Raw genomic sequence first — 12,576 nt, 5'->3', positions numbered from 1 at the left:
TCCACACATCTGTTAAAATGTAATTTAAACCTTGAACATAAAAGTAGGATACAAATAATTTAAATATAAAAAATAAAATAAAATATTGTGAGTTCTGTCAATACCAAGCCACATCCATGCATCTGTTAACATGTCATTTGAACCTTGAACATAAAAGTCGAATACAAATAATTTAAATATAAAAAATAAAATAAAATATTGTGAGTTCTGTTAATACCAAGCCACACCCATGCATCTGTTAACATGTCATTTGAACCTTGAACATAAGTACTGCTAACATAAGTAGTTTTTACTGCGCACCAGTTCTGCGCACACTAACGGTCACATGTGTTGTGAGTCTGCACACGGTTCGCTAAACCTGCGCATGCACTCTGCTATTGTTCCGTAGCATTTAGCCTGCACACCAGAGATTGCGGGAAGACAGACCGTAAGGGGTGTCCATTCACGGTTTGTCGACACTTCATTTCCCCTACCCTTCTCTGAGGAACACACATCCCGATAGTACGGCATTGTTTGTGCTACGGTCGTCTGTGACGGAGCAAAACCGACGACCGGAGAGGGGTTTTCTCGTGTGGTTTTATCGGCGGTCTTATTTGTGAGCGGCAGGCACCCGGACTCACGCTGATGGCGGTCACTATCGAGGATCTCTATCGGAGCTACGGGGTCCTTGCTGATGCTAAGGACAACCTCAGCCAGGTAAATAAAGGCCAGCGTGTTCATTTCAAAACATAATTGAACTGATTTCTTTGCCGCAGAGCCTTATATTACGCACACTGTTGTAAACTTTGTTGTGAGCCACATAACATTGTTGTGTGCGTGCTAGGCTAACTGTAGCTAGCTAACGTAGTGACCGTGCTAATGTTAATGGCCTCGCTATGGAGACCCTCACGAAAGGCGGTACTTACCCGACAATTGTTATTTTGAAGTCGAGTAAATGATGATAAAATTAGCAGCGACCCCATTTTTTATTTAGTCAAAATGAAATCAGGGCGACTCGAATGACTGAATTTATCGAAGGTGGATGCCTTAAAATCATGCTTCTCATTGAAGAGACAGTTTCTCTGGATGTTGATGGCAACTTTTGACCTGTTGTCAAAGACTTGCAAGGCCAAAATACACATATACATACATACATTTGTGAAAAATAATTTACTTGACCTCAAATGTGAATTGTAGTTTATATAAAATAGAGTATAAGGTTAAAATGCACAGGCGTGCATGGATATATTTTGCCGGTTCTGCAAGTCTGGTTACTCCCTCTACAGGCACGCCGGTTTCATTGTTTTGCAACTGAAACTTAACTTTTAATTGCCTTGTCTGCGCATGTAACAGATAGTTAAGGGACCTCCTTATTTGTTATTTTGAGATATGTAGTTAATAAACGAAAGACGCACATTTCTTACCAGGCTTCCAGGTAAAGAGGGTATAATATGTTACATTTTCATAACTTTAGGGTACCTAAAAGAGACTGATTGATGATAAAAATCCGTGGAGCAAAGTCTGAGATCACCTGACTTTTAACTTGTTGTAGAAGATGCTTAGCCACATAATATTCCTGGGTGTATTGTAAATGCCCTTCTCCCCCTTCAAACGTCACACCCCCAGTTTGAAATGTAGGTTTTTCTGTTTCAGTTTATAGTATCCCAGCAACGCCTGCTGTTAAAAGTTTCAGTTGTATGCAGCACTGTTCCAGCGAGTGCTACTTAATGGTCAGCTTTCGACCAAAACCACTTTCAATCTGGAACTTAAGTCATACTAATTCTAATCTAATGCCACTGTTATGTGTTGCGTGTCTTTTACATGTTTTGTGATGCACTCTCTTTTATTCTGCAGCACAAAGATGCCTACCAAGTAATCTTGGATGGCGTGAAGGGTGGCCCAAAGGAGAAGCGCCTGGCAGCACAGTTTATTCCCAAGTTCTTCAGCAGTTTTCCGGATCTGGCCGATGCAGCCATCAATGCTCAGCTTGATCTTTGTGAAGATGAGGACGTATCCGTGAGTATTAAAAGACAGTGCTGTGCATGAATACCTAAATAGACTTTTGGTTTAAATTGCAGGCTCCAGGTGTTCCTGAGTTGATTTCGGATATCCTCCTTTGGCTGTATAGATGCACATTAGTCATTTTCAGTCCATCATAACAATCCCTTCTGTGTATCTTGTCCAGATCCGACGGCAGGCCATCAAGGAGCTCCCGCGGTTTGCAACTGGCGAGAACATCCTCAGAGTTGCAGATATTCTCACCCAGCTCCTTCAGACAGGTATTAGATTCTGCAAGCTAAACACTTAAGATGCTTTATTAACCTTTTATGGTATTTAATTTGTTTTATAATCAGCCTCATTGACAGATGTGGTTCATGTTGTTTACTTAAGTTACAGCGATGATCCATTGTCAATATTACTATGATTTGATATCCTGAAAGTCAGCATTGCTTGTCAGTGTGAACAGCACATTGGTTTGGCAGTTTTACTAATATTAAATGGAAATATTTTAATTATTTACTATTGATTTTTATTTTTTGTCCTTGTAGATGATACAGCGGAGTTCAACCAAGTGAATGGAGCTCTTATTTCTATTTTCAAGATAGATGCTAAGGGTAAGTGCCCCCCACCCCAACCACAAACTTTCTCTCAGACACACACACACACACACACACACACACACACTGTTGAGTCAAAATAATTCTCTCAAATGCTCATCAATTATTTATCCCATTTCAAAGCTGTGCTTAGAGAGGACAATGGGAAAATGAATTTCCCAGAGTTTGATCTTTTTCTGCTAATTGAGATGATCAACAAACCATCTGTTATGTTAAGGGCTGTCTCATTGGGCACGTGAAACTGGGGATGTCATCAGGTCTGTTTAAGTACCTTTTCATGGTCAGTTTGTTTATACAGATTCTTGCCTTTGCTAATGTCATCATTCAGTCACCACAGCCACTAGCCAGTTGAATCCTATCTAGATAAGAATGGGTTTATTTCATTTTGAAAATTAACCACTCATAATATTTAGGACTGGGACCAGAATATTATGTAATCCTGTATGTGCGTACTGTTTTGAACTTGTTGTGCATTTCGTGATCGTTGGTTCGTTGTTCAGAATGGGGTTGTGATCCTGTTGAGTTTGTAATTATTCACTTGCATTGACACAATCCTGTCTACCGCTGTCTTTTGTCCAGGTACCCTCGGAGGCCTCTTCTCACAGATCCTGCAGGGAGAGGACATCGTGAGAGAACGGGCCATTAAGTTTCTGTCAACCAAACTTAAGACCCTGCCAGAGGATGTCATGACAAAGGAGGTGGAGGAATATGTCTTTGCAGAGACAAAGAAGGTTAGCATATAATGTGGAAATGATTTGTAATCTTTGATCATGGATGAGTGATCTTTTTCTGTGTCTGTCTGAATGTAACAAAAAAGGTAATCGACACCAAACGACATCACACCAGAGATGTTGTGGAATCAGGATGTTATTTTGTTGACTTGTCCATGTAGGATTAGTGTAAAAGTTCTTTTCTGTTTTAAAGTTTTTTGGTAATTAGTTAAAATGACTCCTGTATTTGTAGTGTAATTATCTGAATCAAAGATCATGAGGTGAGCAAGCATTTAAAAAGTGAAGATGAGCTTTTGTCTTATGTGATACTTTCACTGAAACTTAACTGATTTTATTGCTATCTGCTGTGAAGGGGATCATGTCTAGTGTTCATATTGACACAATGCTAGATAGAGTTTAAATAACGACTTACTTTTTGGTGGATGTTATCCTGAGTAGAACACATGTTAATAAAGAGTTCATTGTTTCCTCAGGTGCTGGAGGATGTGACGGGTGAGGAGTTTGTGCTGTTGATGCGTGTAGTGTCGGGCCTGCGGGTGCTGCAGACAGTGAACGGACGGCAGCAGCTGGTGGAGCTGGTGGTGGAGCAGGCTTTCTTAGAGCAAGCCCTCAATCCAGCAGACCCAGACACTGTTGACCGCCTGCTGCAGTGCACACGCCAGGCCTTACCCCTCTTCTCGGTGAGTACAACATCACACTTTACACCGACCAAGTTCATTGATTAAAATGTCTTAAAAGAAGCTGCTGTTGTGCTGGTGCTCTCGTGCTGGTCTTTTGTTTTAGTTTTGAGTTTGCATTCCCATTTTTAATGCATTATTTTTGTACAAGATGTAGTGCTAAAAATGATTTTCATTATCTGTCACTGCTGAATGCTCACAGAGATAACCATGTTATATTCACAATGTTCACTATTCTTATCAATGCTCACATTTATGTCTTGTTACAAAAATATTCACTTAAGTATTACACAAGACAAAGAAAAGCTTTTGAGAAACTGTAATCAGGTGATTATCAGAGTAGTTGCTGATTAATTTTGTGTCGACCAAATCATCAATTAATTAACACATTTTAATTTATGACGAGTAACCATGGATTACTCTCATTGCATTGAAGTGTTAATAAACCATAGTTTTTTCCTGTCTTGTAGAAAAATGTCCATTCCACACGTTTTGTAACCTACTTCTGTGAACACGTCCTGCCCAACCTCAGTGCCCTGACATGTCCTGTGGCTGAGCTTGATATTCAGCTGGAGGTGAGTTCTTGCTTTTTATATTTATTGATCCCACCATAACCACATCCTAAGTCAAATCTCAAGGTAGACGTGTTAATTCCCCTGGTCCTCAAGTGAGTTTAAAATGTCACATACGCACTAATAATAATCATCTCCTGACTTATAACTGGAATGTTTATATGAATTTAGCTAAATAAATGGTGTGTTGCAGCTATTTTGTGTTGTTCAAATCTGTATCTTAAATCAAATTTCTTTTAAATTCTGGCTTAATTGTGGGGGAATTCAGCTACTATGGCGCTGTTTTTTTCTTCTCGATGATAACATCAAAGCGTTTTGAATTTGCTGCTGTCTGATTTGTGCCCCTGACTGACCTCCTCCATGTAAACAATGGCTGAAATTCATGGGTAGTGTAGTAGTAAGACTAATTCCTCGTGTCAGAAAGCAAGCTGAAATGATTGAAAGTGGTGGCCATTACATAAACCGATTGGGTTGTTTATTGTCTTCCTGTATTTCTATGTTAAATAACATGAAGGAAATTGTTTAAAGAAAAAAATGAAGTTTGAATGCTGAATGTTGAACACTTATAAAACCAGCTGCCTCTCCCACTTCACAATTTTGTTGCCCTGTAGAGAAAAAACTAACACTGCCTGTTCAGTGTTAGTTTACAGGCCAGTGTTGCCATTAGGGGTGGGAATCACAGTCGATCACGATACAGTGCTATCCCGATACAGTTACTATGGTATCACGATACAGCGATTCTGTGATACTTGACACATTGCAAGACTTACACTTGGCTAGTTTGTTATGTAGCCCATGTACTTTACTTTCACACAACAGATATTGCATACAGCACAGGGGTGTTTTAATAAAAATACCAATGTTCTGTGAGTGTATCAAATGTATCACAAGTGGAAATCATACGATATGTTCCCGTTTCAATATTTTGTTCCACCCCTAGTAGCCATTAGATAAAAAGACTAGTTTCCCAATCTGGATCAATTTAGACTGAATCAGCACTTTGATTCCTGAGAAGCCTGATGAATATGGCCACTGGTGTGAGGTCGATACTCCTAATGTCTGACATTTGGTGAGCGGTTGTAGTAGTAAACAAAGTCAGCGTGGCAGCCACCTGTCAGAGGTGTCAGCCAACTGCATGTTGTTAATGGGTCATTAGTCTGCACCACGCAACACTGTTTCTCATTAGCAATGCACATTACACTGTGTGAGGGGATCTGCTAAGCTGTGTGTGTGTGTGTGTGTGTGTGTGTGTGTGTGTGTGTGTGTGTGTGTGTGTGTGTGTGTGTGTGTGTGTGTGTGTAGGTGCTGAAGCTGCTGGCTGAGATGAGTCCGTTCTGTGGAGACATGGAGAAGCTGGAGGCCAACCTCAACATGCTGTTTACCAAGCTGCTGGTGAGAACAGAGTGTCTTGTTGGTGTTGGATATGGAGGAATACAAGTGGAAACACACTTAAAAATCAAAATCCATACTGAGATTTTACTGCTCTTTTATCATGTCCTTTCTTTTCATTTATATTGTTGAACATCCTCTCAGTCTACAGTGGGCCCCTGGCCAACTGAGGATTCATGTTCTGGATAAGGATACTTTAATAACAGCTGTAGGGATATACAAGAATATAATTTTCTCACTTCTTCAGATTTTCTTACCTGGTCTGGATATTTGTCCCAACAACATTCCAATTTTAAGAGCCTACATCCTCCAATTGCTGGCAGTGTTTTTAAACTCAGAGTAAGGGAGAATTTACTGAAACATGTCCACATAGACTGATCTATAAAATACAAAGAGGGTATAGTAATCAACAGGTTCCACAATAATTCTCACAATAAATACTGGTAGAGTAATTATCTCATACATCCCTGCATTCTGATTACGATGGAATTTTTGGGCCATATTGAAAATTTTTAATTTTTTTTTTTGAGACTTTGAGAATAAAGTTGCAGTAGTCATAATATTAGGAGAATTAAGTTGTAATTTTATGAGGAAAAAAGTTGTAATTTCATGAGAAAAAAAGTTGTAATTTTACAAAAATGAAGTACTATTTTTACGAGAAAGTAGCTATATTACAGAAATAAACATATTGCCAGCTAACTAGAAAACAGGCAAAGCCCAGCCTCCTTGGCAACCACTGTCCCCGGTGTTGTGCCATGCAGTATACAGTCAACAGGTAACCTGTTGACTTGTGCTAATGTTATTCTCAAAATCTTTGATAAAACATTAAAACATTATTTTTTCTTTAACATAGCCCTAATCCTCCATCGCATTCCCGTAAACCCCGTTGCTGCAAGCAATTTGACGATAAAGTAAGGCTAACACAAAGGTTTTTTTCTGTTTGTGTAGGAGTTCATGCCTCTGCCACCAGAAGAGGCGGAGAATGGAGAGAACTCAGCAAGTGAGGAGCCCAAACTGCAGTTCAGCTACGTCGAATGTCTCCTCTTCAGCTTCCACCAGCTGGGCAAGAAGCTGCCAGACTTCCTCCTTGACAAAGTGGATGCTGAGCGCCTCAAAGACTTCAAGATCAGGTGAGAGGTGGCATACAAAGACCAGCATTTTCCCTATAATTGAAATGTCATTTTGTTAATGCCAAATATCTGTCAGTGTTTCCCTTATATTCATTCTGCAGAAGTGCTCTGCAGTGTGTCCTTTAATGAATGTAAGTGTCCAGTTAGTTCAGCAACAGAGCAGTCGAGCGTCTTTTTTCTAAACCGCTAAATTTGAACAGGTGACATGAAGATAATGTTGTCAGTAGGCTACCTGCTGCTAAGCCTAACCCAGGTGAACGACACACTATCATGCCGAGAGATTTAGTTTTTTTGTGTTTTTCGCTGAACTAGATCAGAGAATATTTGGGTAAAACAGATCAGTGATGCTGTTTGCCCTCATTGTTCCTATGTGGAGTGAGCACTGCGCCAGACTAAAAAATAGCCTTTGAAATGCTACAATGCCTTGTCAGATATTGGTAATGGGGAAACCTAAGAGGTTGTGTACTCTAATAAACTAGACATGCAGTGAAACAGTCATAATAATGTTTTAAAGAAAACTCCTGGCATTTGTTCTTTGTCTTCTTCACTACTGTCGTAGAAGAAGAAAAGGTGAACCAGCTTCAAAAGGGACTTATTTCCTTTTAAAATAAGTGCATTGGATCTAAGTCATTCTGATATGAAGGGTCGTTTATGTGGCTTTTTAATATATTAAGCAAAACCTTTAAGTGTTACATTTGAGAGCAGAATTTGGCGTGGTGGTAGATTGAGTGTCGGCCCCCATCATTGACAGTCCACCTCAAACAAACACCACAGAAAGCCTACTTGAGTACAATTAGTAAAATAAATAAGCTGGATTTATGTTTTAGCTTACCCTAGTCATGTTATCCGTAATAATGGCAACTTTTCATACTGAATTAAATGTGCTTGTGTCTCAACAGGTTACAGTATTTTGCCAGAGGCCTGCAGGTTTACATCAGACAGCTGCGAGTAGCACTGCAAGGCAAGACAGGAGATGCTCTGAAGACAGAAGAGGTAATGAGTGCTATAAACTTAAGTTTGATTCACAGAAATAAAATGAAAAGAAAGAACATTAAACTGTGGGGCATTAAAGTGTCACACTCACTTGTCTGAGAACATTATTTTGGCCTGATCCTGAACCTACTGTCCATACTTAATTAAAAAAACACAACCATTTGCAACACATCACACCAGTTTGCAACCTGCCGCAAATCGGTTTGTTTATACGGAAGTTTGCTCCGTAGCATCCTGTCATTCTACTGTTTCTTCTGTTTCAATGGTTTGATTACTTATCTTATATACAAATTTGATGCATACATTCAACACAAATGCAAACCGAGCAGCGCAAGTTATTTTAAGTTCTGCTGTAAAGCAATCTCAGACTCACTTGTCTTCTCCGTGTTGTCAGAATAAGATCAAAGTGGTGGCCCTCAAGATCACAAACAACATCAACGTCCTCATCAAGGTACGGTGTTTTCCAGATTTCAATAATTAAACGTGTTTTAATTTTTAGTAGTACCTGCTGCAACTATATCTATCTATCTATCTATATATATCTATATATCTATCTATATATCTATATCTATATCTATCTATCTATCTATCTATCTATCTATCTATCTATCTATCCATCCATCTATATATATATATATATGAGAGAGATAATGGCCTTTAATTGATAGGACAGCACAAGTGTGAAAGGGGGAGAGAAAGAGGGGGTGACATGCAGCAGAGGGCCAAGGCTGGAATTGAACCCGCGGCCGCTCAACAACATTTTTTTTTTGTGTTTCGTTAGCTCAGTCGTACACTCTGCATCGCAGCGCATAGGTCTGTTTTTGAAATGTCTCTAAATCTTCATTTTTGTTTTAGGATCTCTTCCACAACCCTCCGTCATTCAAGAGCACAGTCACACTGTCCTGGAAACCTGTCCAGAAGTCAGAAGCAGTGGCGTAAGTCTGCTCCCACTGATTTAGCCATCAGAAATCAAACACACCGCAGTTAAGTGTCTTTGTTGCCGCATTAGATCATCATCCACTTTTCTTCTTCTTTGTAGGCCTAAGCGCCCGTCAGGCGAGGAGATGGGCTCTGGTGGCAGCACAAAAAAACAAGTCTCTCCTCAGCCACGGAGAGACGCACGGCAAATCTACAATCCCCCCAGCGGCAAGTACAGTGCCACCATTGGCAATTTTACCTATGGTGAGGAGCACTCTGTTGCACTTTTCTGTTTTCTGTTCATTTTGACACTGTTTTACAGCATGTTCACATTTAAATATTTTTATTCTGCATATTATTATTTGACTCAATGTTGATTTAGTTCATAGAGCTATAGTTGGCATTTTCTAATCACATCTGTGTCTGTAAAGATTTGTTTAAAGGGTTGGTTGGCCAGGACATAGCCTCTGCACATAGGGGTGCCCACTCTACCAACTGAGCTACTGGGCACCCCATTCCCTGAAAATCTCTTAAAAAGTTTCAAATAATAGCCCTCTGCAGGTTTAAAGGCGGCTCCGAAAAATGTGTAGCCTGTCTTCCATGGGGCAGCAGTTGAATTCTCATAAGTCTGATGGATTCCAGTAGCAACTCAAAGTCACAGCCAAAAAAAGCAACAAACTTTCCAAAATACTCCTGTGGTTTTATCCACTTCTCCATTGTTGACCTGTGTGATCAACTTGTCTGAACACTAAAATCATAATTTTGTCTTTTCAAACCTGATAGTCTGAACCAAGGCTCATGTTTTTGTTTTAGGTCGCATTCACACCTGAGCTGTTTGTTCCGCTTTAAACAGACCAGAGTTCGTTTCCTCGAATAGTCTGCTTTGTTTGGGGTGGTGTTCAGTCGAACCAAACAAGCAAACACTGGTCTGCCTGAAAACGTGGGTCTCGGCCCGCTTTCAAGTAAACTCTGGTGCGGTTCGTTTGTGTTGTGAAAGCAAACGAACCAACCGCAGGACTTTATAATAGGATGAATGTGATTTTTAGCAGGATTTCTACAGCTGAATCAATAATAAATCCATCTGCTGAGCATGAAATATTTCTCCGATCTCATAGCCTAGTTGATCCTGACAACAGCACGCACAGCAGCACTGGTGCGCTTTTATGTTATCAGTCATTAAAACAGTCAGATGCCTCTGCTGAGCAAAGTTTTTCCAAAGTTAAGCTTTTTAAAACATACCTGTGTTCAACAATAGGACAGGAATGTCTAACCGGCCTCTCTGTCATCAGTGTCACTGCAGAGCTCACTCAGAAGCCGTCATATAATGACCTGATTAACGATCCCGCAGCAGGTGACGCAGACGTGTGTCTCTGTAGAGCCTCCAGCAGCTGCTGAAAAATGCCTGTTTTATAGTTCTTCTGTAGTTGAACATATATGCAGAGTTTATAGAAATTGAGTGTGAGCATCACATCAAAGCAATTATGATGGAGCACCCACAGCAGCCCTGATAGAGTGATCGATGCACAGTCTTAAATTAGCTGCCTTATTATGGTTACAATCAGTTTCATCATTTCTTTATGAGCTCTTTGCAACACCAAAGAACATAAATATAAACTCTTGATGAGCATTAAAGTGCTGCATGAACTTCTGTCAGTCGCATCATCTGATTTCCTCACGAGTGTCCTGATGATGCATGACGACAAACGCAAAAACTGTCCAATCAGCAGTCAACTGTCAGTCAGTAGATCCTCATGTTTACTCCTCTTGGTTCGTTTGACAAATTGCAGTGTGAATGCAAACCAAACCAACTTGAATTGCAACAATGTTGCAATTTCAGCCCCGAAATTGAACCGAGTCCCCGGAATATTAGGTGTGAATACGACCTTAATGTATACATTTGATACGGTTAGTTTTGGTTACACATTGCAATTTTGTGGGTTTACCAAAACATTTTATTTGACATACCTACATCCTGTCATCATCACCTACATGAGCTGCATCTCCCCATGCTTCATAACGACTCAGAAAATAACTGAAGAGTGTTTTTTTTCCCCAAAACTTGCCCTTTGTACAGTCATCAGACCAATGGTCAGTTAAACACTTGGTCCTCTCATCGCCGCACGTGCTACAGCAACTCAGTTTGAGTTGTTGCTTTGTTTTTGCCAACACCTGTCTGCTCTGAGCACATCCAACGTGTCTCTGTCAACCACACACACTATGCACTGAGTTATTCCTTAAAGCAGCTGTGGTCCTCGTATAAAATGACGATAACCTGCCAGAACCTCCTGGTTTTGGTTCGAAAGTCCGAACCATCCAAAATATGTTTTCACAGTGTAGGCCGCCTCTTCTCATTGGACAAAGTCTGGGGTAGGTTTCACATGTGTAACTGTGGTTTGGAGGAAAGAAAAGTTCTAAAGTTTGGACCAAACAAAGTAGTTGTGAAAGAGTTTATTTTTCCACCAATTTATGGTAAAGTTATCAAATATCGTTTTGAATACTGAGCTGAGATACAGTTCTTTTTTCATTGTCACATATGCATCTGCCTCACAAATGTAAGGTCAGGTTGGACTTATAATATATCTGTACTGACTTGTTTTTTTGTTGTTTTTTTAACTCCAGAGCAGCGTGGCGGTTTCAGGGGCGGCCGAGGACGAGGCTTCGGAGGCAGAGGCAACAGGAGTCGAGGCCGAATCTACTAAAACCCACACACGTACAGTACATATTGCTCATTGAACTGCATCACAACGGGATCTTTTCCGCACCAAGACGGACTATTTGTCACCTACTCTTCTTTTTTTAACTGGTCTCCAGGTCTTTTTCACTTTCCAACTTGCACATCCAGTTTCGGTGTTGTTTTTGGAGGGGTGGGATTGTGGTTTGGTTTCCTGTCTTCAAAATATCAGACAACAGACTCAGATGTTTCAACATTTACCCCCCCCTATAATCCTCTTGGCCAAGGCTATAGTTAAAGTTAAATGTTTTCCCCCTTCGTTTTTAAAATATTATTCTGTGTTTTTTTGTGGAACAAAAGACTGCCAAGTTGTAACCGATAAATATTTTTGTCAGATTGTTGTAGGAAAAGATGAAGATCCTCTTGCTTGGAAAATGTTGAATGCATTTCTTTATACCTTTTTTTATTTAATCTTGTTTTTCTTTTTTTTATTAGAGCTTAAGTTGAATTGGCTGAATATGCTACTTTGTATGAATCAATGATGTTGTTTCATTGGATTTTTATCATAAACTTGTATGGAAGTATGAACTTTTGTCCTCTTTTAATGTCAACGTTTGCAGTAACTAGTCTGGTATCAAAACAAAGATGCAAGCCCACGTGCTACTGCTTCAGATGTCCGTTTTCACAATTCAGAGCTTAACGTGCATGTTCAAAACCTTTTCCAGACTTCACTTTTCCTCCTCCCATTCTGTCCTCTGCTGATCCTTTCACGCTCTCACCCACTCATTCATTCCTTTTTTCCTTTACACCCTCCTGTTTTCTCTTTTTCCCTCTTCCTTCTATTTGTACTCACCTATATCTGTACCAAAGCAGAGTGAGGAGGGGGTAATTTTAGCCC

General features: G+C 40.0%; 1 protein-coding gene across 1 annotated transcript; it reads left to right on the top strand.

Moving 5' to 3' along the window:
* The first annotated feature begins 380 nt into the window (after positions 1–380).
* api5 (apoptosis inhibitor 5) lies at positions 381–12,266 on the top strand. Its single transcript, XM_042496763.1, has 14 exons — positions 381–696; positions 1,834–1,995; positions 2,165–2,258; positions 2,529–2,594; positions 3,177–3,328; positions 3,802–4,008; positions 4,476–4,580; positions 5,880–5,969; positions 6,915–7,096; positions 7,996–8,089; positions 8,484–8,540; positions 8,945–9,024; positions 9,129–9,271; positions 11,627–12,266. Exons 1-14 carry the CDS (start codon positions 625–627, stop codon positions 11,704–11,706), a joined length of 1,584 nt encoding a protein of 527 aa, XP_042352697.1. The 5' UTR covers positions 381–624; the 3' UTR covers positions 11,707–12,266.
* The last annotated feature ends 310 nt before the right edge of the window (positions 12,267–12,576 follow it).

The sequence above is a fragment of the Plectropomus leopardus genome, chromosome 11, assembly GCF_008729295.1.
Source record: "Plectropomus leopardus isolate mb chromosome 11, YSFRI_Pleo_2.0, whole genome shotgun sequence".
NCBI classification, from domain to species: domain Eukaryota; kingdom Metazoa; phylum Chordata; class Actinopteri; order Perciformes; family Serranidae; genus Plectropomus; species Plectropomus leopardus.
Note: the sequence above shows the minus strand (reverse complement) of the source record. Positions and strands in the feature narration are given on the sequence as shown.

Excerpts from the sequence above, each read along its gene's own strand:
- api5 (XM_042496763.1), top strand. The coding sequence starts at position 625 with ATGGCGGTCACTATCGAGGATCTCTATCGGAGCTACGGGGTCCTTGCT. Across the intron at positions 2,595-3,176 it reads TTTCAAGATAGATGCTAAGG|GTACCCTCGGAGGCCTCTTC; the intron begins GTAAGTGCCCCC and ends TCTTTTGTCCAG. Across the intron at positions 3,329-3,801 it reads TCTTTGCAGAGACAAAGAAG|GTGCTGGAGGATGTGACGGG; the intron begins GTTAGCATATAA and ends TTGTTTCCTCAG.